General features: G+C 40.5%; 1 protein-coding gene across 3 annotated transcripts in view; it reads right to left on the bottom strand.

Moving 5' to 3' along the window:
- The window catches only part of camsap3 (calmodulin regulated spectrin-associated protein family, member 3), a 169,440-nt gene that overhangs the window by 35,172 nt on the left and 110,059 nt on the right, over positions 1-24,209 (bottom strand). For 2 of the 3 annotated variants that reach the window (XM_039770378.1, XM_039770379.1), the window contains one exon: positions 3,362-3,500. In XM_039770378.1, coding sequence (XP_039626312.1) covers positions 3,362-3,500 — 139 coding nt within the window. Of the gene's footprint in view, positions 1-3,361; positions 3,501-21,431; positions 21,480-24,209 lie in introns of all 3 variants that reach the window. The other variant, XM_039770377.1, reaches the window with a different exon arrangement.

Below are 24,209 nucleotides of genomic sequence, written 5' to 3'. Positions count from 1 at the left end.
ACCAAAGGAAACCAATGATCACAAAGTCACGCTGCCCATTGTAATACAATTCATGAAACCAATAAATGTTAATGTTACCAAAGTCGCACAGTCTACTCGCTAAAAACGTCCTATTTCAGGGCAGATCAGTAAAGGGTGCTGTACAGATTGAAAATACGCACAAACACTTTTGTTTATTGTTATTCTCCGTCTTAAGCGGCTCCGTGGATTGTGCGGTTTCTCCAGTGATGTTAATTAGCAGTTTTTTTGTTTTGCATTCCTTTAGATAAGCAGATTTATGTGGGGAAAAAAATGCAGGGGTGTTCAAAAATCAAGAGGGATGTAGAAGGCATTGCTTAAAAACAGATTCAAATAAGACTTTTGGTGTTCTTGGTTTACTTAAACAATGTACAGCCAAGAGTAGTGCTGACTCTCTGGCTGCTGGCATTCCAAAGGCCCACTTGCTTTTCTCACAATGCCATACACAACGGTTCATTTTTTTTTTCCCTGTCTGAACTAAAGCAGCGCGACGGCCACATCAGAGATATGCAACAGGGCCTATCAAAAAGTATCCAGGCCCTTGAAAGTTTTCACATTACACTGCAATACAACTTTGACTCATTCCGCCAGTCTTTTTCTGCTGATCAGTGTCAAAAAGGCCAAATTAAATCCACTGTGATTCAGTTCTGTGCTAATAAAATACAAAAACATCCAAAGGTGCGAATGCTTTGTATAGGTTATGTAAGACAGAGAGTCGCACCTCACTGGTTACATTGAAGACGAGGCCTGCTCTCGTAACACAGGAAATATAAGAAAAGGGCAGAGCAGGCTCCTTCTACCTTAGGAGACGGTAGTGACATCCTTCACATCTTCTACAACTCAGTGACGGCCAGCGTGGCGTGCTGGGCTGCTAAAATCACTTCAAGAGAGGCCCGTCAAATCAACAAGCTACTTAAAAGGGCAGGCTCAGTTACGGGACACAATCATACACCCTGCAGGTCATAATGAAGGAGAGGATTAAAACCTAAGTGAGTGCCATTATGAATCCTCTCTCTGACACACCAACACTGAGGACTTTCAGCCAGAAAATGTCATTAAAGTCTGTCGGGGCTCCTTTATACCAACAGCAATATGCGTGCATAGTGCCCCACTAAGACTGCCATGCCAGAAGTTCTTTATTTTTAGTCATTCTAGTGTGTGTTCAAACCATAGCGTAAACACATCTACCGTATATACTCACATAGAAGTCGGGGCTTGAAACCCAAAAAATCGATCATAAAATCAAACCCCGACTTACACGCCTGTTCAAAAATGAAGAATGAATCTTCTTGCCTCCTCCAATCTCTCATCAGTTTTTCAGACACATTGAATTTTGCTGCAGCAGCGCAGTTACCAATTTCTTTCACTACTTGAATGACATTTAATTTAAAACCAGATTCATATTTTCTTCAGATTGAATGCTCCATCATGGATATGGGATGCTCTTACGATAAAGGTGTATGAGGGTGTGAGACACAAAAAACACAAATCAGTGCAAACGTTGCTTCGGAATAGTGTAGGTATTACCGTGTGGTCACGTGGGCACAATAGAGAGAGAAACAGAGAGGTTAGGAGCACCCGCTGATACAGCTCATTGCTGCACCCACATAGAAAAAATGGCCGTGTACTCCATGGTGACTCTCTCAGGTGGGCGTTAGCATAGCGTAATCTCTTGGACCAATAGCGTGAGTTTTCCACATTCGACTTATACAACCGACATTATAAAATACCAGAAATTATACGGTAAAATCAAGTCCTGAGTTATCTGTGGGAGAACTTAAAAGTGACTATATATAGTATCTATCTGTCTATCTATCATATAGTGCCTTATCTATCTATCTATTATATAGTGCCTTCCATATCTATTTGTTAGAATGTTGCTATTCATATCTATCTTTCATATAGTGCCTTATCTATCAATCATATACTGCCTTATATATTATATAGTGCCTTTCATATCTATCTGTTATAATGTTGCTATTCATATCTATCTATCATATAGTGCCTTTCATATCTATCTCTTATAATGTTGCTATTCATATCTATCTATTATAATTTTGCTATTCATATCTATCTATCTATCTATCTGTTATATAGTGCCTTTCATATCTATCTCTATATATAATCTTCATTTGGATCTTGATCTTTGTTTGTCCGCAAATGAATTAGAAGCAGCAGCACTAGATGGCAGTAGAGAGACAGCTAAAACATAGGCATTGCATTAAGAATCTCCTCCAGGCCTATACTACTGAAGACTGTAGTACTCCAGTCACACCTCAAAACACAGACATTCAAACTAAACAAACTGTTGTGCTTTAAATTAACTAAAGAGATCTTCATTTAGATCTGGATCTTTGATTGTCTGCGAATTCCACGCATGCGTAGACCACCTTCCAGTTTAGTACGCTGTTGTTACTCACAGATGTCAACGATGTGCCGGAATAACGAAAGTGGTGGTGGACAGTGTTACGCTGGTTAGCTCCTGAGGCCCGGTTAGAGAATGAGATTGCCGAAGATAAAAGGTAAGTGCCTACGTAACATATGAATGAAAGAAAGACAGTGGGTATAATGAATGACAACGTAACAGCATGTTCTGGAAATTATTACTGTTACATTGTAGCCGGCGAGTGCTGTGTGTCTCACAGTTGTACCGTGTCTTGCTCACATGTCAGTGAAGTGATCCCTATTTATGCTTTAAAGAGTCTGGATACCTATGTGTCCCCCTTTTATAACCATTGCTCCGTGTATATTGCCTTACTCTTTGGATTGCCACAAAGCAACCTGCGAGATTGGAGAAAGGTTGAGAAGAGATTGTGAGAGGAAACGACAGCGTCGTGAAAACGAGATGGACTGTGAACGGATAGAACCACAAATGCTCCTACACCACCACATAATTACGATTCGGACAGTGATTCAGAGTAGGCCGTTCCTATCAAATCAATGTCCAAGGGTTTTCTTTTAATTTTGTTTCCCTTATAAAAAATCATAATGCTGTGCGACGAAGGGCCCAGTTCACGACTGGTAGCCGTGTTTAAACAGGGAGCCCTTTACAGACAACTTTAACACGTGCAATATAGTTGGGTGCATATGGCTAGTCTATCTATAAAAAGCCAAATTTCTCCCCGGGGACAAATACAAGTTCTAAATTGCTGCCTCTCTCTCAGATTAAACCATCTGAAGTTTTCATGTATAAAGTTTGCCGACATCCATCCCCACATCTGCATACTTTTTTCCATCAGGGTGCCCTGGAATTTCTCCAGCATCCTTTGATGGACTGACACCCCCATTCAAGGCAGGAGATTTTCAAAATTTTGCACATTAAATATGGAACAAGCCAATCTACCCTCTAGCCGCAGACTGTTGGGACAGTAGAAGTGAATTATCGCTGCAATGGCACAGCCATTAGAGAGGTCCTTTGAACTGGAAACAAGTGGGAAGATCGGTGTCTGCTTCGGCATCACTTTGTCCTTCCTGTAGCGAATCTGGTTTTAAAAAAAAAAAAAAAAATTGTAAAGTTAAGTATAAATCAAGAAAATGATATGCGCCATGATGTAAAGCCAGTAATATTTTATAGCGCATGTCCACAAAAAAATATTCTGCTTTGTCTTCCTCGTTTCCATTTCTAACTTGCTGACCAAAGTGGAATTTCTCCAAATAGACACCAAGGTCGACGATCACCTGTGGTGCACATGATTCACAATCTGTGAGGTACAATCTCATTGAAGTCTTCTGAGAAGTTCTCTGCTCACCCATACCGTGTCAGGCATTCAGTCAGATAGTAATGCAAAGTGGAAAAGAAATAAGCAGTAAGGAAAAAAAAAGGAAAAAAAGTGCTTTACACTGCCTTGGGCAGGATGTCACTCAGCCAACGCCGGGCTGTTCAAGCTATGAAGCTTCAAACGTAAAGTTCAAGGTTCATTCATGTATAAACCCTGAACTCAATCAAACAGGTTTAAAAATCAATAAATTAGAAAATAATCCCAACAAACATTAAACATGCCACATGTTGTCTCATCTGATCAGGTATGAAGTTAAAGTATGAGAAATTCACAGTTGCAACATGGCTGTTCCAGACAGCTCTGATTAAATCCTCACAGACCGAATGATGCGTGAGAACGTTCAGATGTACAAACGGGATCTTGCAGTGGGCAGCACACGTGGGGTCAGAGCAGTAGCTGCCAACCCTTAAGGAGACCTGTGCCTTCTGGTAAACGTTCCAACCGAGCGGTTCATGAGAAACCAACTACTGTACCTGGCACAAAGGCCGGAAGAATCCAAAACCATCTCTCATGTCTGACATCATATTAGGTTCTGTCTCTATGGAACGGTTAAAGATTTTTCTTGAATCTGGCAAGATTTCATTCTTGTTATCAAAGTTGTGATACATCATTATCATTGTGATTAATAATTTCAATGAACCGTGCTACAATGAAGTAAGTACTGCCTAACTAATGGCATACACCGTAGTCTGTATATGCATTTTGCAGGGAACCACTTACACTTAATGTGTGCAAATTTTTAAATGGTGGAGTATTCGAAATATTACAAATTTAGTGTTTATTATTTTCTTTTTTATTTTTACAATAGTAAGACAGCACACTTAATTAAAAATAGGTAAGAGTGGAATTTTGGGTGTTGTGCAGAAGAGGCTTAAACCTTCTATTCCAGATGCTATTTAATGCTTAATACGGATTTTCTCTGATACGGTCAGACAGAGTGGGAAGGGGTCTGGAGACTGATGTGCTTGCTTTTTCAGTATTTCGTATTCACATTACATTACCGTGAAATGCAGTCTGAATTCATCCACATTACCGACTAGGAGGGCCGGTGGTGTCATCGTTTCAAGGATGATTTTTAAGCTCAGCAGCCGTATCCTTTAGAAGCAAAAGCTCCCTTGCTGGAATAAGTTCTTTTAAATTGCGGCATTTTAAGTAACCGAAAATACAGAGATATGATATTAAAAGGCGATATCCCTCCCATAGTGATTACGGCGGTACAAACAAAGAATCACATGAGAGAATTATACTTCGCTTTCTTTAATGACGATTTTACGCAGTATAACAGACGAAGGAAGCTTATAGCAGACAAACACCAGGTCGGATCTTGATGTATATAGTCTGCCATTTTTCGTCACTACGCTGAAAGGATTTTCGGGACGGATGAAGTCAACATCATCCGGCCGTCAGCTTCAAAGGGTCTTGGTAGCTTATATACTGTCTTCTCCACGTGCTGGTCCTTTCTGGTCTCCAAACAAGGACATTAAAGACTCGAGCCCACCTCCAAAATATACAATACTAGCATAATGCTTACACTGCAGTTTGTTCGTTCTCCAAACTGCTAGGCTAATGGTTTCCAAATGCAGCCTAGCCCCTGTGTACCATACTTGGTCTGCCTGTATGAATGAATCCATTAACAGTGTGCACAGAGACAGGGACATTAAACTTAATATTATAACAAACTGATTATAACAGCAGCAGAAATGATTCAACCCAGTTTTAACTTTAGAGCTGGTCCCAGGCCTGGATAAACGGGGAGGACTGGTGTAAAGGAAAAGCATCCGACTGTAAAAATCATGCCGAAAGATCAATTGGAGAGATCTAGTTTAAAAATTAAATAAACAAATAAATAAATAATAGCGACTCCATATAAAAATGGAAATGTCTGCGCAACATGAACAAGAAGAAGCTGCACAGAAATGATTCACTCCATTGTGAACATTCGAAAGACAAGTCACTCTGAGCTCTGGTGTCTTCAGCCAGGCAGCTTTGGATTTAATGGCATGATCCTTATGTGGACATAGCAAGCTAGACCTCCTGTATTCAAATGTTAATGCCTTTAAATGTAAACTTGTGGTACATCTGGAGAGGTCTTGCCATCTTACTGCCACCTACAAGCCGGTTATTGGCAGGAACAGCTCTTCATTATTCGAAAATGGGATTCTTTCTTGGGTTGTGTTGGTTAATTAATAGTTAATTACTTAGTTGATATCACAAACATCACATTATGTAATATCTACTATTGAATTCTGCTCTGTACTTGTAATATTTCTATTGCACTGTTATACTGTATTGAACCCACTGCACGCCCAACCTACCTGGAATGGGGTCTCTTCTTTAACTGTCTTTCCCAAGGTTTATTCCATTTTTTTTTTCCCTACAATGGCAATGGAGTTTTTCCTTGTCTTCTTAGAGCAGGGGTGTCAAACTCCAGTCCTGGAGGGCCGCAGTAGCTGCATGTTTTCATTCTAACCATCTTCTTAATTAGTGACCAGTTTTTGATGTTAATTAACTTCTTTAGCCTTAGCTTTAATTAGCTCGACTCAGGCCCCTTAGTTATTTTTTCCTTAATTAGCAGCCGGACAGTAATGAGACATAAAACAAGCAGGACATGACCAGCTCACCTGTACCCATCAAACAGAATCTGAAAATAAAGATGAAGGTCTCAGTAAAGGTTGATCCCTCAGGTTACCGAAACATTTTAGGAGTTCTTAGAAAAAAAAAACCCAGAATATTAACAGTTTTGGAAATGTCTGCTGTGGCAAAAAGAGAGCAGCAACAAGCCATGGAATTGAATAACGGGTTTGATTAACAGCAAGAATCAGCTTCTCATTAAGGAACTGGTTGGAGTTTGAAGCCCCAATTTAGCTGCTCATCTGTTGGCTCGTTTCATGTCTCATTTCTGTTTGGCTGTCATTTAATGAAGAAAAAAATCAATTCAGAAGACTTAATCCTTAAAAACAGGGCTATTAAAATAGAGGGAGAAGAAGTTAATTAGTGGTGAAAACTGGACACTGATTAGGAAAAGGGTGAGAAAGAAAACCTGCACCCACTGAGGCCATCCAGGCCTGGAGTTTTTCCTTGTGTCTTAGAGAGTCAAGGCTGAGGGGCTGTCAAAACGCAGGGCCTGTTAAAGCCCATTGTCGCATGCCTTGTGTGATTTTGGGCTATTCAAAAATAAATTGTATTGTATTGCATTGGATCAAATCTTACAAACAAAAAACAAACTCAAAACCTACAGTAACATTATTTAGCAGGCCGATGTTGGTTTCCGTCTGACAGCTTGTCTGAAAAGTTTACCAGAAGGCAAAATATTTGTTTGGCCACTAAAGGAACATTTTATCATTGGAGTGTGTAAAATAGTTAAATCAATTTTTTAAAAAACGACAAAAAAAAAAAGAAACCGAGGTTATGAAGTGCTGGTAGGTCACCTCACGAGGCCATTGAGGTACTAAATTATGAGCTACAATATCATACTTTGTCAAGGTTCCTCCTTTTGCTGCTTCAAAGAGAGATTTAATGACATAGCTGGCTCTAACGCTGACCAGACCACAGCCGCCACTGCACTGTCTGTCAAGCTATAAAAAGTCACAAATGAACGTAACCTCCTGCTGACCTGAAAATATAGTGCCGTGTTCTCCCTGTTTCAACACCAAACTTAAATGAGGGTAGTAAACAGTATAGCTGAGGAGGTGTTGGATAATTAAGTGCAGACTTGTGTGTTTTCAGTCTATGTGCCAATTTTGGACAGAGACATAACATGTAAAAATTCCAACATTGTGACTCAGTCACAGCACTGATTTTATACAAACTGTGCATTCTGAGTGCCAGGCAGCGCGACATGTGAACTTGACAGCCTTGGCAGTGCCCTTCAGACGTACTGCACGTTGCCGTTATCACCTCTTTTAGCACAAATCTGCACTTCCTCAAATTTGAAACTTATTAACCTTTTTCCCCATTGTCTTTTCGGGCTATAAGGATTCTAACTGTAATGGTGGCAGAAATAAATCCTTCAGAAGACAGAGCATTTAAGTTTGAAATAATAACAATAATAAAAAAAAAAAAAAATTGTTAACAAAGCTGCACCACCCAGCCACATTGACAGCAACTATCACCAAGACCACCATCACTGCATCCACAATACAGCAAACAGACGAACTGGCCAGACAGTGTTATTCATAAACAGCAAGAGCAGGCACACCAGTAAAACCAAGAGCACGGACAGCAGCGGCAGCAGCCTGCTTTATTAGGCATGCATGTGAGGAAGTCGACAGGATGGCATGGGGTGCAGCAGGCTCACAAGACAGTGATATGCATGGGAGGCAAGGGTGGGTGAAAAAAGAATAAAAACTGAGGAGAGTACAAGGAAAACAGAAAGTGGGGAAGGGCTCATTTGCATACTGTATTATTCCACAGAAGGTAAAAGGTGAAACTTTGCAGCTCCGCTGGTCATCCAAGGGGAGAGAGGCACATCGACACAATGTATCGGGGTAATCCGCCCAGCGCGCACGAGGACGCTCTAAGCTGTGCTCCAGCTCAACACACACATATTGCCATTCAAGAAAGCCGGCCAACAGATCTGCTTCCAGCAAAGGCAGCTAGAAATGAAGCAAAAGCACCCTATATATGTTTTTTTTTTCTTTCTGTTAGTAGGCACTGTAGGGAATTTTCTTTGAACTGTTCATTATGTTGTCCCGGTTTGCTTCATTAACATAGTAAAGTTAAATCACGACAAGTCTTTCAGCCCAGTACATCCTGCAAAAATTTATTCACTAATGAGCTCAGGCAAAAAGATGGTACGACTTTAGATTAGATTGGCTTTTACCCATAATGCATCTATTAGTCACCTACTGCTATGCAACACGGCCTTAACAAAGGCTTGTTTGCATCTTAATAACACTTACAAAACAGCAGTAAAGAGCTTGTGATATGCTGGTGTTTTGTCATGGCAGGGTCCTAGGGTGACCCTACCCTCCCCCTTTATACTCTTTTTATTATGTAGACCTTAACAGAATGTCTCAAACCCCATATGCTTACCAGGATTGACGGCTACTGTAGTTCAGCGTTTCGCCCTTCCTTTAACATCTGTAACCTCCGGCAATTGGACGAGAGTACCAGAATGGGCAGGAGAGGAGGTTACATGTTTACTCACATATTATAGATAAGTTTAAGTTTTAACCTTCAAACACAATACCTAGAGCCGTAAGCAAGAGCAAATAGAACGTGGCTTTGCAAACCCTACCACCTGAAAGTGCTAGATGTGTAGTTTCAGGTGGCACATAAACTTGTAGTTACATTTGATTCTCTCTGGTCAGCTAAACTCCTGTCTGCTTGTTTCTTATTCGGCTCACCGTCTGTTGCCTGCCCCATAAAACTTGTCTCTAATCCTAAAGTCTATATTCCTATTATATTTCTATTATATCCTTGGCTCATAGAGTGTAATGTGTCCCTGCACACCTGGTTAGCTCTCCCTCTAACAAAATGCAGAGACAGAGAGAGGGGACACTATATAAATCGATAGATAGACAGACAGACAGACAGATCGATCTTTATTTGTCCTCAGGGGAAAATATGGCAGTATATTTGGATGAGTTATTTGTGTGTAAGCCAACGAGCCATTCGGAGTAAATATCAGGATGAATTCAGCACAATTCTGTACATTCACTTGTAACAATGGAAGAGGTCCATTTTACGAACAGTGACCATTCTGATCATTCTGTAACAGACTACTGTGATGAGTGCTCCCTCTTATTTGCTGAAGAGATAATTAAACACACGGTGGACAGTTTTCCTCCTGCCTGGTTCCTGTCTCAGAGGTCTTGATGAACACAAGATTTCTTTAAATTCTACCACAGTTCATAACATAAAATAATCTGATCTGTTAGGTCACAAATGTCCCCAAGCAAGGACTGCTTCCTTTTGTTTTAAACATTTCTATTGTTAAGACATTAATAATAAAAAATGTATATGCTAGATATTTTTCTCTGTTACAGTTAGCTTAATTATGTGTAAATATGAGAGCTTCATTTAATCATATTAAGCATTAATTAAGGATTCAGTAGACCACTGAAGCATGCAATACTGAGAGGCATATTATCACTCTCTTAAGCCACCAAATTGAAGTTACTCGAATACACCACACTATACACAGAAACAGTAAATTAACACTTTATTGATACTTTGTGTGGTGGTGAGCAAAAAAACAAATTGGCAATATCTAGCATATAAAATATGTGATAAAAATCATGTTACTGCCAAAAGGGATCCTACTCTGTTGGGCCCTTGACCTGATAATTGCTCCAGGGTGCTCTATTGGCTGTCCTTGCCATCTGATACCCAAAGACATGCAAACAGACAATTTCCCCTCAGGGATTATATTATTATTATATGACAGACAGACAGATAAAGAGACTATGAATTTAAATAATATTTAAGCCATTCCATTTATCAGATAAGCCTACTGCATGCAAGTAGCCTCTAGCCTAAATTCCAAAGCAGGAACTGATTGGCCAACTAGCCAGAGGGAATAAAGGTGGACGAGATGAACAAACATGGTGTGGGGAGTCTGAGTCTGCTTGGGAACTACACACGCAATGATGCAAGACACGCGAAACAGTTCATTAGAAATCGATCAAATGTACGACTGCAGTGGCACGTGGTGTTTCTTTCTCTTGCTGCTGCCCTATACAGATGACAGTGCTGTCTGTTTCTACCATTCCATCCAAGGGCCTTGCAGCCAATCAACATACTAAGACAGAGAGCCACCTGATAACCTATCATGCAGATTGTATTATTTTGTCACATTCATTGTACTCTGCCCATTTATTAGGCATATTATCTGTAATACATGAATAAATGTGTAACTTTCTCTCCTGCCTCTCGTTTTATTCTCTCTAATTACAGATGTAAAAGAAAGGGGGAAGAGTTGAACTACAATAGCAGTCAGCCCTGACAGTGGTGAGCCTGGTAAGAATAAACATACAAGGGTTATAGATGGGATTTGGGACATTCTGTTAAGGTCTATGTAATAAAGAGTTTGGAAGTGAAAACAGGGCCGACCTAGGAACCTACCACGATAAAACACACTGTGCTATTAAGACCAAAGGAAGTCAAATCTCTTGTTACATAACAGTATAGGACTAATAGACACATTGCAGGCAGAACATCATTGAAAGTGTCACCAAAAGGAAAGCACTGATAAAGACTACACTTGCAGGAATACTCCACCTAAAAAATACATTTTTAATATGTTAGTCACCCCCACAGTTTGTACTGATGACAGAAAAAATATTTAACTTGTGTTTTGGTGAATAAAAAAAAGAGAACATTTCTGATAAAACAGGTGTCTATGTTGACCAAAGCTGGACAAAAGCAAAGAATATCAAAAACGTTCAAGAAAAACTCTCATGCTACTTGTGTTGCATAATCCAGGCGTCAAGTCATCTAGTCTTATGGACAAAATGTCCCAAACGTGCATATTTTACAAAAATACTGTTAAATAAGCCACTTCTGGCAAATGGGGCTGCACTCGTGGCCAATGAATGAGGGAGGGGAAGGGGTCTTCAATTCAAATGCTCAGTCACGTTTGAGCACAGTTCATTTCCACTCATGAGTGCTTTCTGGAAGTGGTGTAATTAATTTAATATTTTAGTAAAAATACATGTGTTCGGGACATTATGAGCATACAACTGGACGACTTGACACGTGGACTGTGTCAGGCATGTCAAACACGCGGCCCACATGAGAGATCCTAGTTAGCACTAAACTTGTATAAAATGATTACTATCGTTTGTGATTGAATCATTCTGCATCTTCGGCATTACTTATTGACTTTTCTTACTTCCGCCTTCTGACAAAAGCGCGTTTTCCCATGGCACTGCGGTACCGGAAACGTCATCTGCTAGTATAGTTGCAGCTGCGGCGTCAACTCCTTGATACCCTAGGCATGACACTGCCCCCGTCACGAGCCTTGACCAAAGTTAATGAGCCGCGATGTCACAACTGAAGTGCTAGGCTGCAGCAGGCTGGCAGGCTGCACTACTGGCTGGGCTGCTGAGACTGGCCACTGGGCAGAACTGACCATCACGAGTAGTAATAGCTCACATATTTTCACGTAATGGAGCGGGAGATCGACAGGAGGATCGGTGCAGCGTCCGCAGTGATGCGGGCTCTGCATCGGTCTGTCGTGGAGAAAAAGGAGCTGAGCCGTAAGGCAAAGCTCTCAATTTACCGGTCGATCTACGTTCCTATCCTCACCTATGTCATGACCTGTGGGTGGTGACTGAAAGAATGAGATTGTGAATACAAGCAGCTGAAATGAGTTTCCTCCACAGGGTGTCTGGGTTTTCCCTCAAAGATAGGGTGAGAGGCGCAGTCATCAGGGAGGAACTCAGAGTAGAGCTGCTGCTCCTCCATATCGAGAGGAGTCAGATGAGGTGGCTCGGGCATCTAATCAGGATGCCCCCTGGACGCCTCCCTAGTGATGTGTTCCAGACACATCTAACCGGGAGGAGGTCCCGGAGAAGACCCAGGACGTGCTGGAGGGACTGTGTCTCTCGGCTGGCCTGGGAACACCTCGGGAATCCCACGGAAGAGCTAGAAGAAGTGGCCGAGGAGAGGGAAGTCTGGGCATCTCTGCTCAAGCTGCTGCCCCCGCGACCTGATCTCGGATAAGCGGAAGAGGATAGATGGATGGATATTTTCACGTTTTTTTTGCTCTAGTTTTATGTAATTTTGTGCTAGTATTGTAACGAACAATTAGTGCAGACTACAGCTGAAGATCTGAAGTGGATGCGAGAAGTTGGCGAGTTGTTTATTAACAAATTTTAGTGATTTTGAGTTTGTAAATTCAGTGTAGGTCAGGGGGCTTTTTGCATATCGGCTTATTTTACAATATAAACTCTGAAGTAAACTTAGTGAAGTAAAATTAGATTTTTGGAGAATTTGTTTTCCAACTTGAATTACTGAGCAATGAATTCAGTGAGCATTTTCGTGATTTCAGTTCACACAAGCAGGACTTTGCGCTGTTTACGTCACCATACTCTTACAACGTTGAGAATGCGCCTGAGGATATCCAAATGGAATTGATTGAACTGCAGTCAGATTCTATTTTGAAGGCAAAATACAACGAAGTTGGTGTGCCAGGTTTGTATGGTTACCTGCCATCCTCGTATGTGCAGATCCGTAAGTTGGCATTGAGAGTACTGTCTATGTTCAGAAGCACTTACCTTTATGAGAAACTGTTTTCGTTAATGAAAGCTACCAAAACCCCACATCGCTCAAGACTTACTGTCGAGTACATTTCGTCCCTCATAAAAGTTGCAGCTGCACAAGATTTCAAGCCTGATATTGACGAACTGGTTACTAACAAGAGATGCCAAGTGTCGAGACAAAAGAAATAGATCTCAGACTGTAAGACTCCTATATAAGGACCTAGCTAAGCTGTTGTACGCGGTTTGTATGGAGATTGTATGGAAACAAATTACTTTTCTTTAAACTTTAAGTGTTACATTTTTTAAAGTTTTCAGTATTGGAAAGAAAGCTACAGTAACTTTGTATAATAGTATTTGTTAAAGTGCGGCCCGCTAACGCACATATGGCAGGCGAAGCGGCCCACCAATGGCAGCGAGTTGGACATGCCTGGACTATGTGACATAAGTAAAGGAGAATTTTTCCTACAGATGCTTTTGATATTGTTTGCTATTGTTAAGCATTGTTCACTATAGATGCCTGTTGTACCAGAAACTTTGTTATCTCCGCTACACATAAAAATATTTCTCTGCCATCACTATACAGGGTAAGTAATATATAGTTATGGTGGAGTATTCATTTAAATGCTTTTCCTAATATTTGTCAAGGAAGCAAATTGAGAGGATGATAGGAAGCTCAGGGTCTGTGCATTAATGTGCACTTCTTCTTAACAGTATGATGAACTGTCTTGTCATGAAACCTCTAAAACATTTAAGAGGCTGCCTTTCAACTATCAGTAAGACTTTACTAAATGCAAACCATCAGTGCAATGGTGTTTAGCTTTATCAACTATGGGTCAGAACAGCTGTCACCATGAAGAATAGCCAAGATTTGTAATCTGCACCAGCATATCGATTTACAGGAGATGTAACGTCTGTTAAAGTCAGGGTGCCATAGCAGTCATTTTCAAATAATGAAACTAATTACAAGGAATCAAAGCCTAATAATAGTGGATTTTTTTTAACAATCTCTACTTAAGACAATGAGCTTTAACAAGAATTGTTTGAGCTACAGTAATGCAGTGCATGTATATACAGGGTGGTCCAGATCTAATTATGCAGATCCCGATCATCTGGATGACTTTGATTTACGTGGGGAAGATTCCCGTTCGGCGCGAAGACGATTCTTCATGTCGTCCGTTCGCACACTTCTCTATGGTCTGGGATTTTTCGGGTGATTTTCTATGTAATAAACTTAAGTTATTGCGTAATGAAAATTGCATAATTAGATCTGGACCACCCTATAGTCAATATTTAAGTGGAATATGGACAGTTCATTATGGTACTTATGCTATGCTTCCCTGGGTACTTTAGTTTCCTTGCACATTGTAGAGAAGAGTGTTAAATGGAAACTCCAAAGTATCCTGATATGACCAAATGTGGGCCAATAAGTATATGTGTCCATCCATCCCATAACCAATTCTTGGTTCCTGTCGTATGCCAATGATAGGATCCAGCTCTCCACAGCCTTGTAGTTATTGGACTAAGCAAATGGAAAGTACACATAAATGAACAGTGCCTTCAGAAAGTACTCAGACACCTTCACTTTACAGTTTGTTATGTTATAGTCTTACACGAAAATCATTTAAAATTAATTGTTTCCCTCCTCAAAAATTCAGTATCATAGAATAACAGAGAAAAGCTAGACATTTTTATATATTTATTAAAAATAAAAACTGAAATATCACATTGACACAGGTAGTCAGACCCTTTGCTATGACACTTGATGTCTGGCTCGGGTGCATCTCATTCTATTCATCATCAGTCATCAGTCAGTCAGTCATTTTCTAACCCACTTAGTCCTGAACAGGGTTACGGGGGTGTGCTGGAGCCTATAACCAACTAGCACAGGGTGCAAGGTAGGAACAAACCCTGGACAGGGTGCCAGTCCATCGCAGAACAAACACGCACACATCAACCCCAACCACACACTAGGGCCAATTTAGGTTTGCCAATTCACCTATAGCATGTCTTTGAACCGTGGGAGGAACCCAGAGGAAACCCACACAGCCAAGGGGAGAACATGCAAATTCCACACAGGGAGGACTCATGATGTGAACCCTGGTCTCCTCAGTGCAAGGCAGCAGTGCTATCACTATGCCACACTAGTCATCATCATTGAAATGTTTTTACACCTTGCTTGGAGCCCCGCTGCAGTCAATTCAGTTGATTACATAAGATTAGGAGAGGCACGCACCTGTCACTAGAAGTTCCCATAGTGGATCAAAAACCAAACCATGAGGTCGTAGGAATTGTCTGCAGAGCTTAGACGCTGGTTTGTGTCGAGGCTCAGATCTGAGGAAGGAAGGCTACAAAACAGACTGCATCCCTGGAGGTTCCCCTGAGCACAATGGCCTTCATAATTCTTAAACTTAATAACTTTATATGACTCTGCCTAGAGCTGGCCACTGGCCAAACTGAACAACTAGGGGGAGAAGTGTCTTGGTCAGAACGATGACCGAGAATCCAATATGCACTCTAGAAGGATAACCACCTCTAATCTGGGCTTCATGGCGGAGTGGCCAGAAAACACATAAAAGCCCATTTGGAATTTACAAAAAGGCACCCAAAGGACTCTCAAAACTATGTGAACTAAGATTCTCTGGTCTGTTGAAACCAAGATCAAATTGTCTGGCCTCAATTCTAAGCATCACATCTGGAGGAGACTTCCAACAGTGAAGCATGGTGGTGGCAACGTCAGCGACTGGGTGACTAGTCAGGGTTGAGGAAGAGATGGATGGATATCCTTAATGAATACCAGACCCAGTGGGCTCTGGATGTCAGACTAAGCCAAAGGTTCACCTCCTCCTGACGCTAAGCATAAAGCAGAGACAACACAGGAATGGCTTAGGTGACAGCTCTGTGAATGTTCTTGAGCGGCCCTGCCAGAGTTCAGACTTGAAAATAGCTGTCCACTGATGGTCTCCATCCAGCCTGACAGAGCTTGAGAGGATCTGCCGAGAAGAATGGCAGGAAACTCTAAATTCCAGATGTGTCAGACCCAAGAAGCCTGGAAGGCGGATGGGATCCCTAAAAATGTATGTCAATATGATATTTCATTGTAGTTCTGGAAGGGGGGTTTAAATGATTTCAGCACAAGAACAGAAGGTAACAAAATGGAAAAAGAGATGGAGTCTGGACACTAACTCCATCAAGTCTTTTTTTTTTTATCATTTTTTTGAATTTATTACAAGCAAGTAACATTCCATAAAAGCAAGTCAAACTTCACAAAACTATGTTCAAACCAACCTCCAAATGCTAGCTTTACCTGCATTTAATTGTACTTCCTGGAAATCGGACCAATGAGCACCCTTAGTGAGCCGAGAAAGGCCATGGGGGCCTCATAACTTAATCGAGCTTTATATGGAGGTGCTATTAAAACTGACATTACACTCTGTTGTTTTTTTTTTTCTTCGTTGAACAACTTCTAAGCTCCTCTGATGCTAAATTCTCATTTTGGTTGAGTTCTGTAAACAAATAAATGCTGGAATGATACTTGGAATGGGTTGTTTGGGTCTTCTTCACCAGTTAATTTAATTTTAATTTGAGGTGAACCATAAGATTACTAAAAACAGAATATCTTACAAAACAATAATATGGTTTTCCCAAAACAAAGGTGGGTCTCTGAGGACTAATTCATGCATATAATTGCAACCATCTATAAACTACAAACAAATTAGCAGCTGTGCAAAGTCCAGCGCCACTTTAAAAAGGCCTAGCTGGCAGCGGCCTATCCTAGATAAATCATCATTTTGATTACCTGCCTGAGCAGTTTAGTCAAAGCTTACACCTACGGATAGAAAAAGGAACACTAAAATGAAACAAAGTTTGAAAAGTGTCAGTGAATAGAAGAAAAGCGGTGACCAAGTCATTCACGAGTGACGTGCTATCAACAATGGACTTCTAAAAACTATAATGTGATGTTATTTAAATGTTGTTGGATGAATGTTGACAATCACACAATCTAAATGTAAATTTCATCCCATCTTAACAAGTGGATGTGATTTTAAATTATCGTTCTTTTTTGAGGTGTTCCAGCAGCTGAACTCCATCCACTCTTTGCACATACAGCAGAATCACAGCATCTGAGCACAAGCAGGTGCCATGCTGTACACAAATGTGGTCATCTGGGGTGCTTTTCTGATGCTTTCCGTTTTCCATACTCCTTTCTTGTGGTCTTTCATTAGACTCCATACTACTTTCTACTGCCTGCAGTGTTCTTTATAGCCTCCTAATAGCTAGTATATGACGTTGATGGGGGATAATGTAACCCAGGATACTGAACACTCTGGCCTCAAGCAATTATCAGATATTGATCTGCTCTTCTTTATAACAGGCTGAGTCAGAACAGACTTGGCATTTTGCTACTGTAAAATTGCTGAAGAGTTCATCCAGCAGAACACACAAAAGTGAAGTGTGAAACTGGAGATCAGCTGGTCAGCTAGCAGTGTTTGTTGTGTGGAGCAAGTGGGTCAACTGGTCTCCTTTTCCTTCTGGTGGCAGCAGTGGGGATCTACTAATCCCTTTGTTAGAATTAACCTCCAATCAGGTGCTTTTTTGAGACTATGACCATTACAGAGGTGCTTTTTTGAGACTATGACCATTACAGACTACCGTGTCCAGTCCACCCTCACCAATTGCAGAATTTTACAGAATTTCAATTCACAAATGTTGACTACGGATATTAACGGCGAAGACTAATAGCAAAGTATTAAAAACATTACATACATTACCTATAACTACCTATTACACGCAGACATGTAATCAGAATAAGATAAATAACCAGTAAAGGCAGAAACCGGGTTTCTTAATAATCTGCATTTACACATGCAAGTAGTCTGAAGTTCTCCTTTGTGAAAACGCAGCAACGTCATTAAACTGGGCAAAAAAGAGTTAAACACCACCATCGGCCACCATGAATTTGAAAATAAGCCTGCTGTCTGTGATAATCATCTTGTGTTTTATAAATACTAGGGGGCTTCGCTCGCCAATCCCGTCCCCCATCTGGCATACGCTATGAGCCAGCCACTTCACGTCTCTGCCGCTCGCCAATGTGGATTTCACTTTCACCAAACAACAAATCTTTTAATTCTCGTGGATACGCCTCTTCATTGGGAAGAAACACTACTTTTCCCTGATGGCAACACGAATCAGACGATCTACAAGTCTCCGACTTAAAGTTTAAATCTGAACAATATATTCTATTTTTTTTTTTGCTGTTCCGTTATTTCACCGAGTAATAGTTTCCGTTTGTTTGCGCTAATGCGATCTTTACTATCATTTTTTTGAGACTTTCGAATTTTGGTACTTTCATTATATCTAACCTGCTCGCATGTGTATTGTGCCAACGTCTTTGAACCTCTTTAAGACGTTTTACTTTGTCTTCTACTCTTTGTCTTTTATTTCCAGCCCAAGGGCGTGGTTCAATCTCTTGACACAAAGTCTTGCGTTCCCGTGAAAGTATCTTTCTGAAAAAGTCACGTCTCATCCCAAGATTTTTTTATAATAATACAGAGATGTTTAATCAAATTGATGCTTTATTTATAGACTTCTGTCACTGGACTGCACACAGTACACACTTTTCTGTTTGACTATGCGACTGAGCCCTGTGAAGAACTCGTGTACAGGTACGTGTGCTTCTTGCCTTATACCCAGTGCAGCTGGTATAATGAGAACGCAGTTTCTTTTACTTCAAAAGGATAAATATGACTTTAAAACAACAGTATTAATGTCCTGGAGCGGCCAAGACAGAGTACATTTGTGGCTGGACACGACAAAGGTTCACTCATGATCACCATGATACCGGAGAGAAATTGAGCAGCTTAGCTAAGACGAAGGAGAAAATGGCTGTGCAAAGCTGATTGACACACAGACTCATGGCTGTCATCTACCAAATACTGACCTGAAGGAGGTCAATACTTATGTGACCGATTATCTGGTGTTTTATATTCCTAATCAGTTTAGACCATTTTGCAGAGATCTGTTTTTACGTTAAATAATCTTTATCTGTAGAGAAGTGGCAAAAAGCCAAAATTAGTGCTTCAGTATAACAATAAATATGAAAATGTCTAATGAACAACTGAATAACTCCTGTGTCCTGTGCTATATCTATTAGTTATCTAGTCAAAGGCTTTATCCAAGGGGACATGCAACATTCGAGATTCAATTGGTTCCATTTCCTTTCTTTTTCTAATTGTAGTACTGGTAGGTGTCAGTAGTGGGATGTGAAACAACAACCTTTAAGTTTTTAAGTCTAAAGCCTTAACCCACAATGTTCTATACAATACAGACATTTCAAGAGACCCTTTCAAAAAAGGAATGAGCTTAACATGCAGAGTAGAAATGAAAGCCACTCCTAAATAAATGTATAATTGAACTGTTTAAAGCAGAAGTACTGCTGTCCACAAATCACCAAATCAGGGTCGTTTGGTCCTGCAGAAACCTATCTAGGCCAGAAAAAATCCTTCATTTAATACAGATTGGATTTCTTATGCCAGCCAATGGCCTATTGCTAAATATGGGTCTTCAACTGATTGCATCGTAAGCAATTTTATTTTCTTCATAGTTCAAAACAAGTCATATTCATATAGATTGGTAATCTTCAGCAGAGTAAAATCAAATGTGTGTATAAAGCCTAGCTCCCTAAACTATGGGTTCCTGGATTTTGGGTCACTGAGTTGTGACACACCATTTTATTCAATGGGAAAGGGTTGCTTACGGTTCACAAAATGCTTTGCCATTGGCCGGTGTGGGCGGTTCATAGTGGTTGAAGTGGCTCCTCTCTCACTGACGTGCTTTGAGTAGTCAGAAAAGCACTATATAAATGGAAAGAATTCTTATTGCTCTGCTATGACTGTTGGCAGCAATTCTGCAAGGGGAACAGACCCTCCAAGAACCATCCCACTTATGTTTACTGCTTTCAGCTGTTGTTTCTCCAAGGGAAACCCCGTTCCACCCCAGTATGACACATGAAGACGATTCTCCAAAGGGGGAATCAATCCTCCAAACCCCCCATGGGTCTCTGAGACCGAGTCTAAGACAACCACAGACAGTCATTCAATGGTTTGGGGTTAGGGAGCATCAATCCCCCCAAAACCTCCATATCCCATTGAATGAATGCATGGGGTTGTCTTAGACTGGGTCTCAGAGACACTAAGAGCGGCTAGACTGAGTCACATTCTATTCAGTTGCTACTATTATGAGCACTTAACTGCCAGCATTCCCATAATTATGTCAAGACACTGCGATTTCTACCATCTTAGCTCTGAGGCTAAGGATCTGCGCTGGTATCCCGAAGGTTGCCGGTTTGAATCCACATCACTGCCAAAAGAGATCCTACTCTGCTGGGCCCTTGAGCAAGGCCCTTAAACTTTAATTGCTCCAGGGGCGCTGTACAATGGCTGACCCCTGCACTCTGACCCCAAGGGGTATGCGAAAACTAACAAATTCCTAATACTGTACGAGAAATTGTATAAGGTGAAATAAAGAAAGAAAAAAAAAAAAAATCTTGAAATGTTCAACCTGGAATGAGCTACAGTATTTAGAAGGTCGTAAACAGGTTTTCTATGCTCTAACTGCGAAAATATTCGATTTATAAATAAAGAATCCTCCTTCACGGAAATTCATTTATCGCGGCAGAGTCTGGAACGGATTAACTGCGATAAACGAGGGTTGACTGTATATGACTTTCTGGGTAAGGCTTCTATTAGATCACGAAATCAAAGCAGAACCCTGCGACAGCTTGAGAATCAGTTTGTGTGTGTGTGTAAACCCATCACTGCCAAAACTTTCAAATTGTCACAACTTGGCTTATTTAAGTTTGCACATCCTCTCTATTACCAATACCTGTGAATACAGATGAGTAAAGACTTTGACTTTCTCTCCTACAATTGACCGTGGACCTCCCAGAGGCTTATTTTCTCCAGGGATGCTGCTGACAGGAGGTTTTGATTTCCTCTCCTCTATTGCCATAGTTCAACAATTAATTACTGGACAGATATTGCTGGTTTCCATTTATGTTAATCAGCGTCACACTACTTTCTTTTCCTGTATGTTAAAATCATACTGTGTCTTCATGTGTACTATTCCTGTAGTTAGTAATTTGTAAAATTTATAATTTCATTTTACCTGAGGACTTGTCACAGCGCTGTACGCCTGCACTCAGTGAAGGACACTATGCAAAAAATGAATTGAATTGAATAATACAGTATCCATATGAAAGAACGGGAGAACAAAACAAAACTGTAGTCTCAAGTCGAAAAGAAGAACAAAAAAGGGAATGTGAACATCCCCATTAAAAGTGAATACCAAAAAAAAAAAAAGAAAATAATAAGGAAAAACTGTCAGATTTTTTTTTTTTACAAAAACTGATTAATTGATAATACATTACCACAGGAGGCTTATTCCCAGACTCCTTCAAACAAAAAGCGATGGCATGCTGAATGCAATGGCAAAGAAAGAAAAAGCATAAATGCGACTTTGCAGCCGGAGCCGCCGAGAAGAAGAGAGCTAGACAGAGTCAGAGAAGGGGGGTGTGGTCACTGTGGAAGAAAAGGGGCGGAGGAAAGTCATGTGATCAGGCATGCGGACCTCACACAGACACCCAACTAATTATCTGTTGCATCTTTAGCATGCGTCTCTTAGCTCACTTCATTGGCCAACAGGAGGACCTTATAAAGGCAGATGATTCTGATACTTAAATTTACATCTGGCTCAAATAAGGTTGTTAAAACATTCAGTATCAAGGTACCTGACATTTCCATTTTCCAAATTTAGTTTTATCTTGTTCTTTGTTTCCATTAAGGGACATGCAAATAAGAATCTGGAGCGACAGATAAATGACAGCATCCAATATCATACAGTGTTCATATTCAGAAAAATATTACAGACCCCATTGGCTTGTTTTTTGGATATGCAAGATTGTCACCACAAAGTCTCTTTGTGACTGAATAGCAGATTAACAGAGAGAACAGTAAAATATTGTTGTAGATTTAGAGCAGCCATTTAAGATTTTCTCGCATAATGACCCCTCATGTTTTGTCTAAAAATATAATATGCTTGCACTGCAATAACAATCATATCCCAGAGGCACATAAGCCTACACAGATGACATTTCTTTTTAGAGCTAATTGACTTGACTGTAAATCACAATATTGGGAGCTACTTTGAGCAAATCATACGAGTGTCCACTGCTCCCATTGTGCAAAAAAAAACAAAAAACTCGACGTACCCAACCACTTTCAATATTTGCAGTGGAAAAGTGCCAATTCACATAAAACCCTTTTGCTATTTAAGTTGCAGGTTTTCATTCCAACCCAATTTCTTAATGAGAAGTCCGTTATTGCTGTTGAAGCACTTACTGCTCCAGCAACATTTTTTTACTTCATTTAATTTGACTGCCTTGTTATGATTTGCCACCCCTAACTGCTTCTTTTAGTCTTAAACAGCTGCATTCTCCATTTTTAATATCTCCTTTTTAGCAATATGATGCAAATGACAAAGGAAGCAGCAGTTCTCATCTCACTTGTTTCCACTTACACCTGTATGTATTTACTGTCAACTATCTGGTTTACTAAAGAGAGAAATAAAGGAAAGACTAAAAATTACTAATCCGCTTCAGGTTACAAATCATTTGGATGATAAATCTATGCTATAAGAATAATGACCTAATATGGCAAAACCATAAAATTAAATAAGATGCGTTATTGGCAAGGACTGGTTTCTAATCAAGCAGTTGGGTTGGAACAAAAATCTGCAGACACTTCGTCCCTCGAGGACTGACTTAGCAGACCCCCTGGTCTAGAGCAATGCGGTGGACACAAAGTTATAAAAAAAAAAAAACAGTTGAATCCAAAGTAGAGGTCCAATTTTGAATTATTTTGGGCAAACTGAGATGGTAACATGTGAGCATAGAGAGAAGGGAATTAAACATTGGCCCTCAAATGGCTTGACTTGGTGGGGTGGTTAATACTGACTAAAATCTCCATGTTTGATGACGTAAATGACAATGAGGCACTTCATGTTATCATGAAGGTGCCAAATGGGGTCATGTGGCCTATTTAACCAGGACCGTGACCTCAGGAAAATATTCTTGGAAGAGAAGAAACCATGGGCGATTAGATATTGTTGCTTTGATAGTGATGCTAGGAGGTTACAGGCCCTTAAAAGCGATGGCTCCCCAGGACACCTCTAGCTCTGGTGGTGGACCCTCATAGAATCATGTTACACGATTCACCCGTCTTCCTGTGGTGTTGTTACTCTGGTTCTTTTAGATCCTTTTCCATGGACACTACAGTCTTCTTGCAGCTATCATCAACAGGATCAATCCATTGTCACTTCCACACAGCTGGCATGTGCCTCAGTATATCAGCCTTACCAAATTCGGCTATGAGGGAAATCTTATGAAACACGGAGCAGAATTTAACCTGAGGGAAGCATGGTGTTGCAGTGGCTAGGACTGCTTCTTCACAGCTCAGATCACATTTCTAGCCACAATAATCGGTCAGGCATAGTTAGAAGGGACACACAGGACAATTGCACCATCATAAGCCAATCAAAACTAGTTCAGTATCTCTTCCTCCATCGATTTCAATGTATTTTGCCGAGATTCCTGAACACCTCCACGTCTTTACCGAATTCAGGGGGATTCACTCATCACTAGTGACCAACTCTCACACCTACAACACAACTTCACCCATTTTGATTTTGTCAGGGTCCTCCGTCACAGACCAGTTGGACTGAGTCACTGGGAATGTCGGACTACACAGCTGGCAGTCACAGGAGCAAATCGCAACTGCCTCCGACTCTCTAGGATTATGTAAATGAAGTCTGCATCTGAAAATCACTGAAAAAGTTGTGTGCCTTCAGTCACATCTGCATGCAACTTCCGCCTACAGTTGAGACGAGCGTCAATTTGAAATGAATAAATGAAATCAAAGCACTAGATTTGTTTACTCAGTTTTAGTCAAGGCAGTTTATAATAATGTCACATGTTAGTTCTGTAAAGACCCAATGCAGTGGTCTAAGAGACAGGCTCCATATCTCCATTCAGTCACTTACTAATGAAAGCATTATTAACAGATACACTAAGAGGTCATGTGAACTGGTGGATGCTGGGATTGTTTACATTACTTAAATTCTTTGGGAGGATTCTTTCCCACTTTAACAG

The sequence above is a fragment of the Polypterus senegalus genome, chromosome 12 (genome assembly GCF_016835505.1).
Source record: "Polypterus senegalus isolate Bchr_013 chromosome 12, ASM1683550v1, whole genome shotgun sequence".
Lineage (NCBI taxonomy): Eukaryota > Metazoa > Chordata > Cladistia > Polypteriformes > Polypteridae > Polypterus > Polypterus senegalus.
Note: the sequence above shows the minus strand (reverse complement) of the source record. Positions and strands in the feature narration are given on the sequence as shown.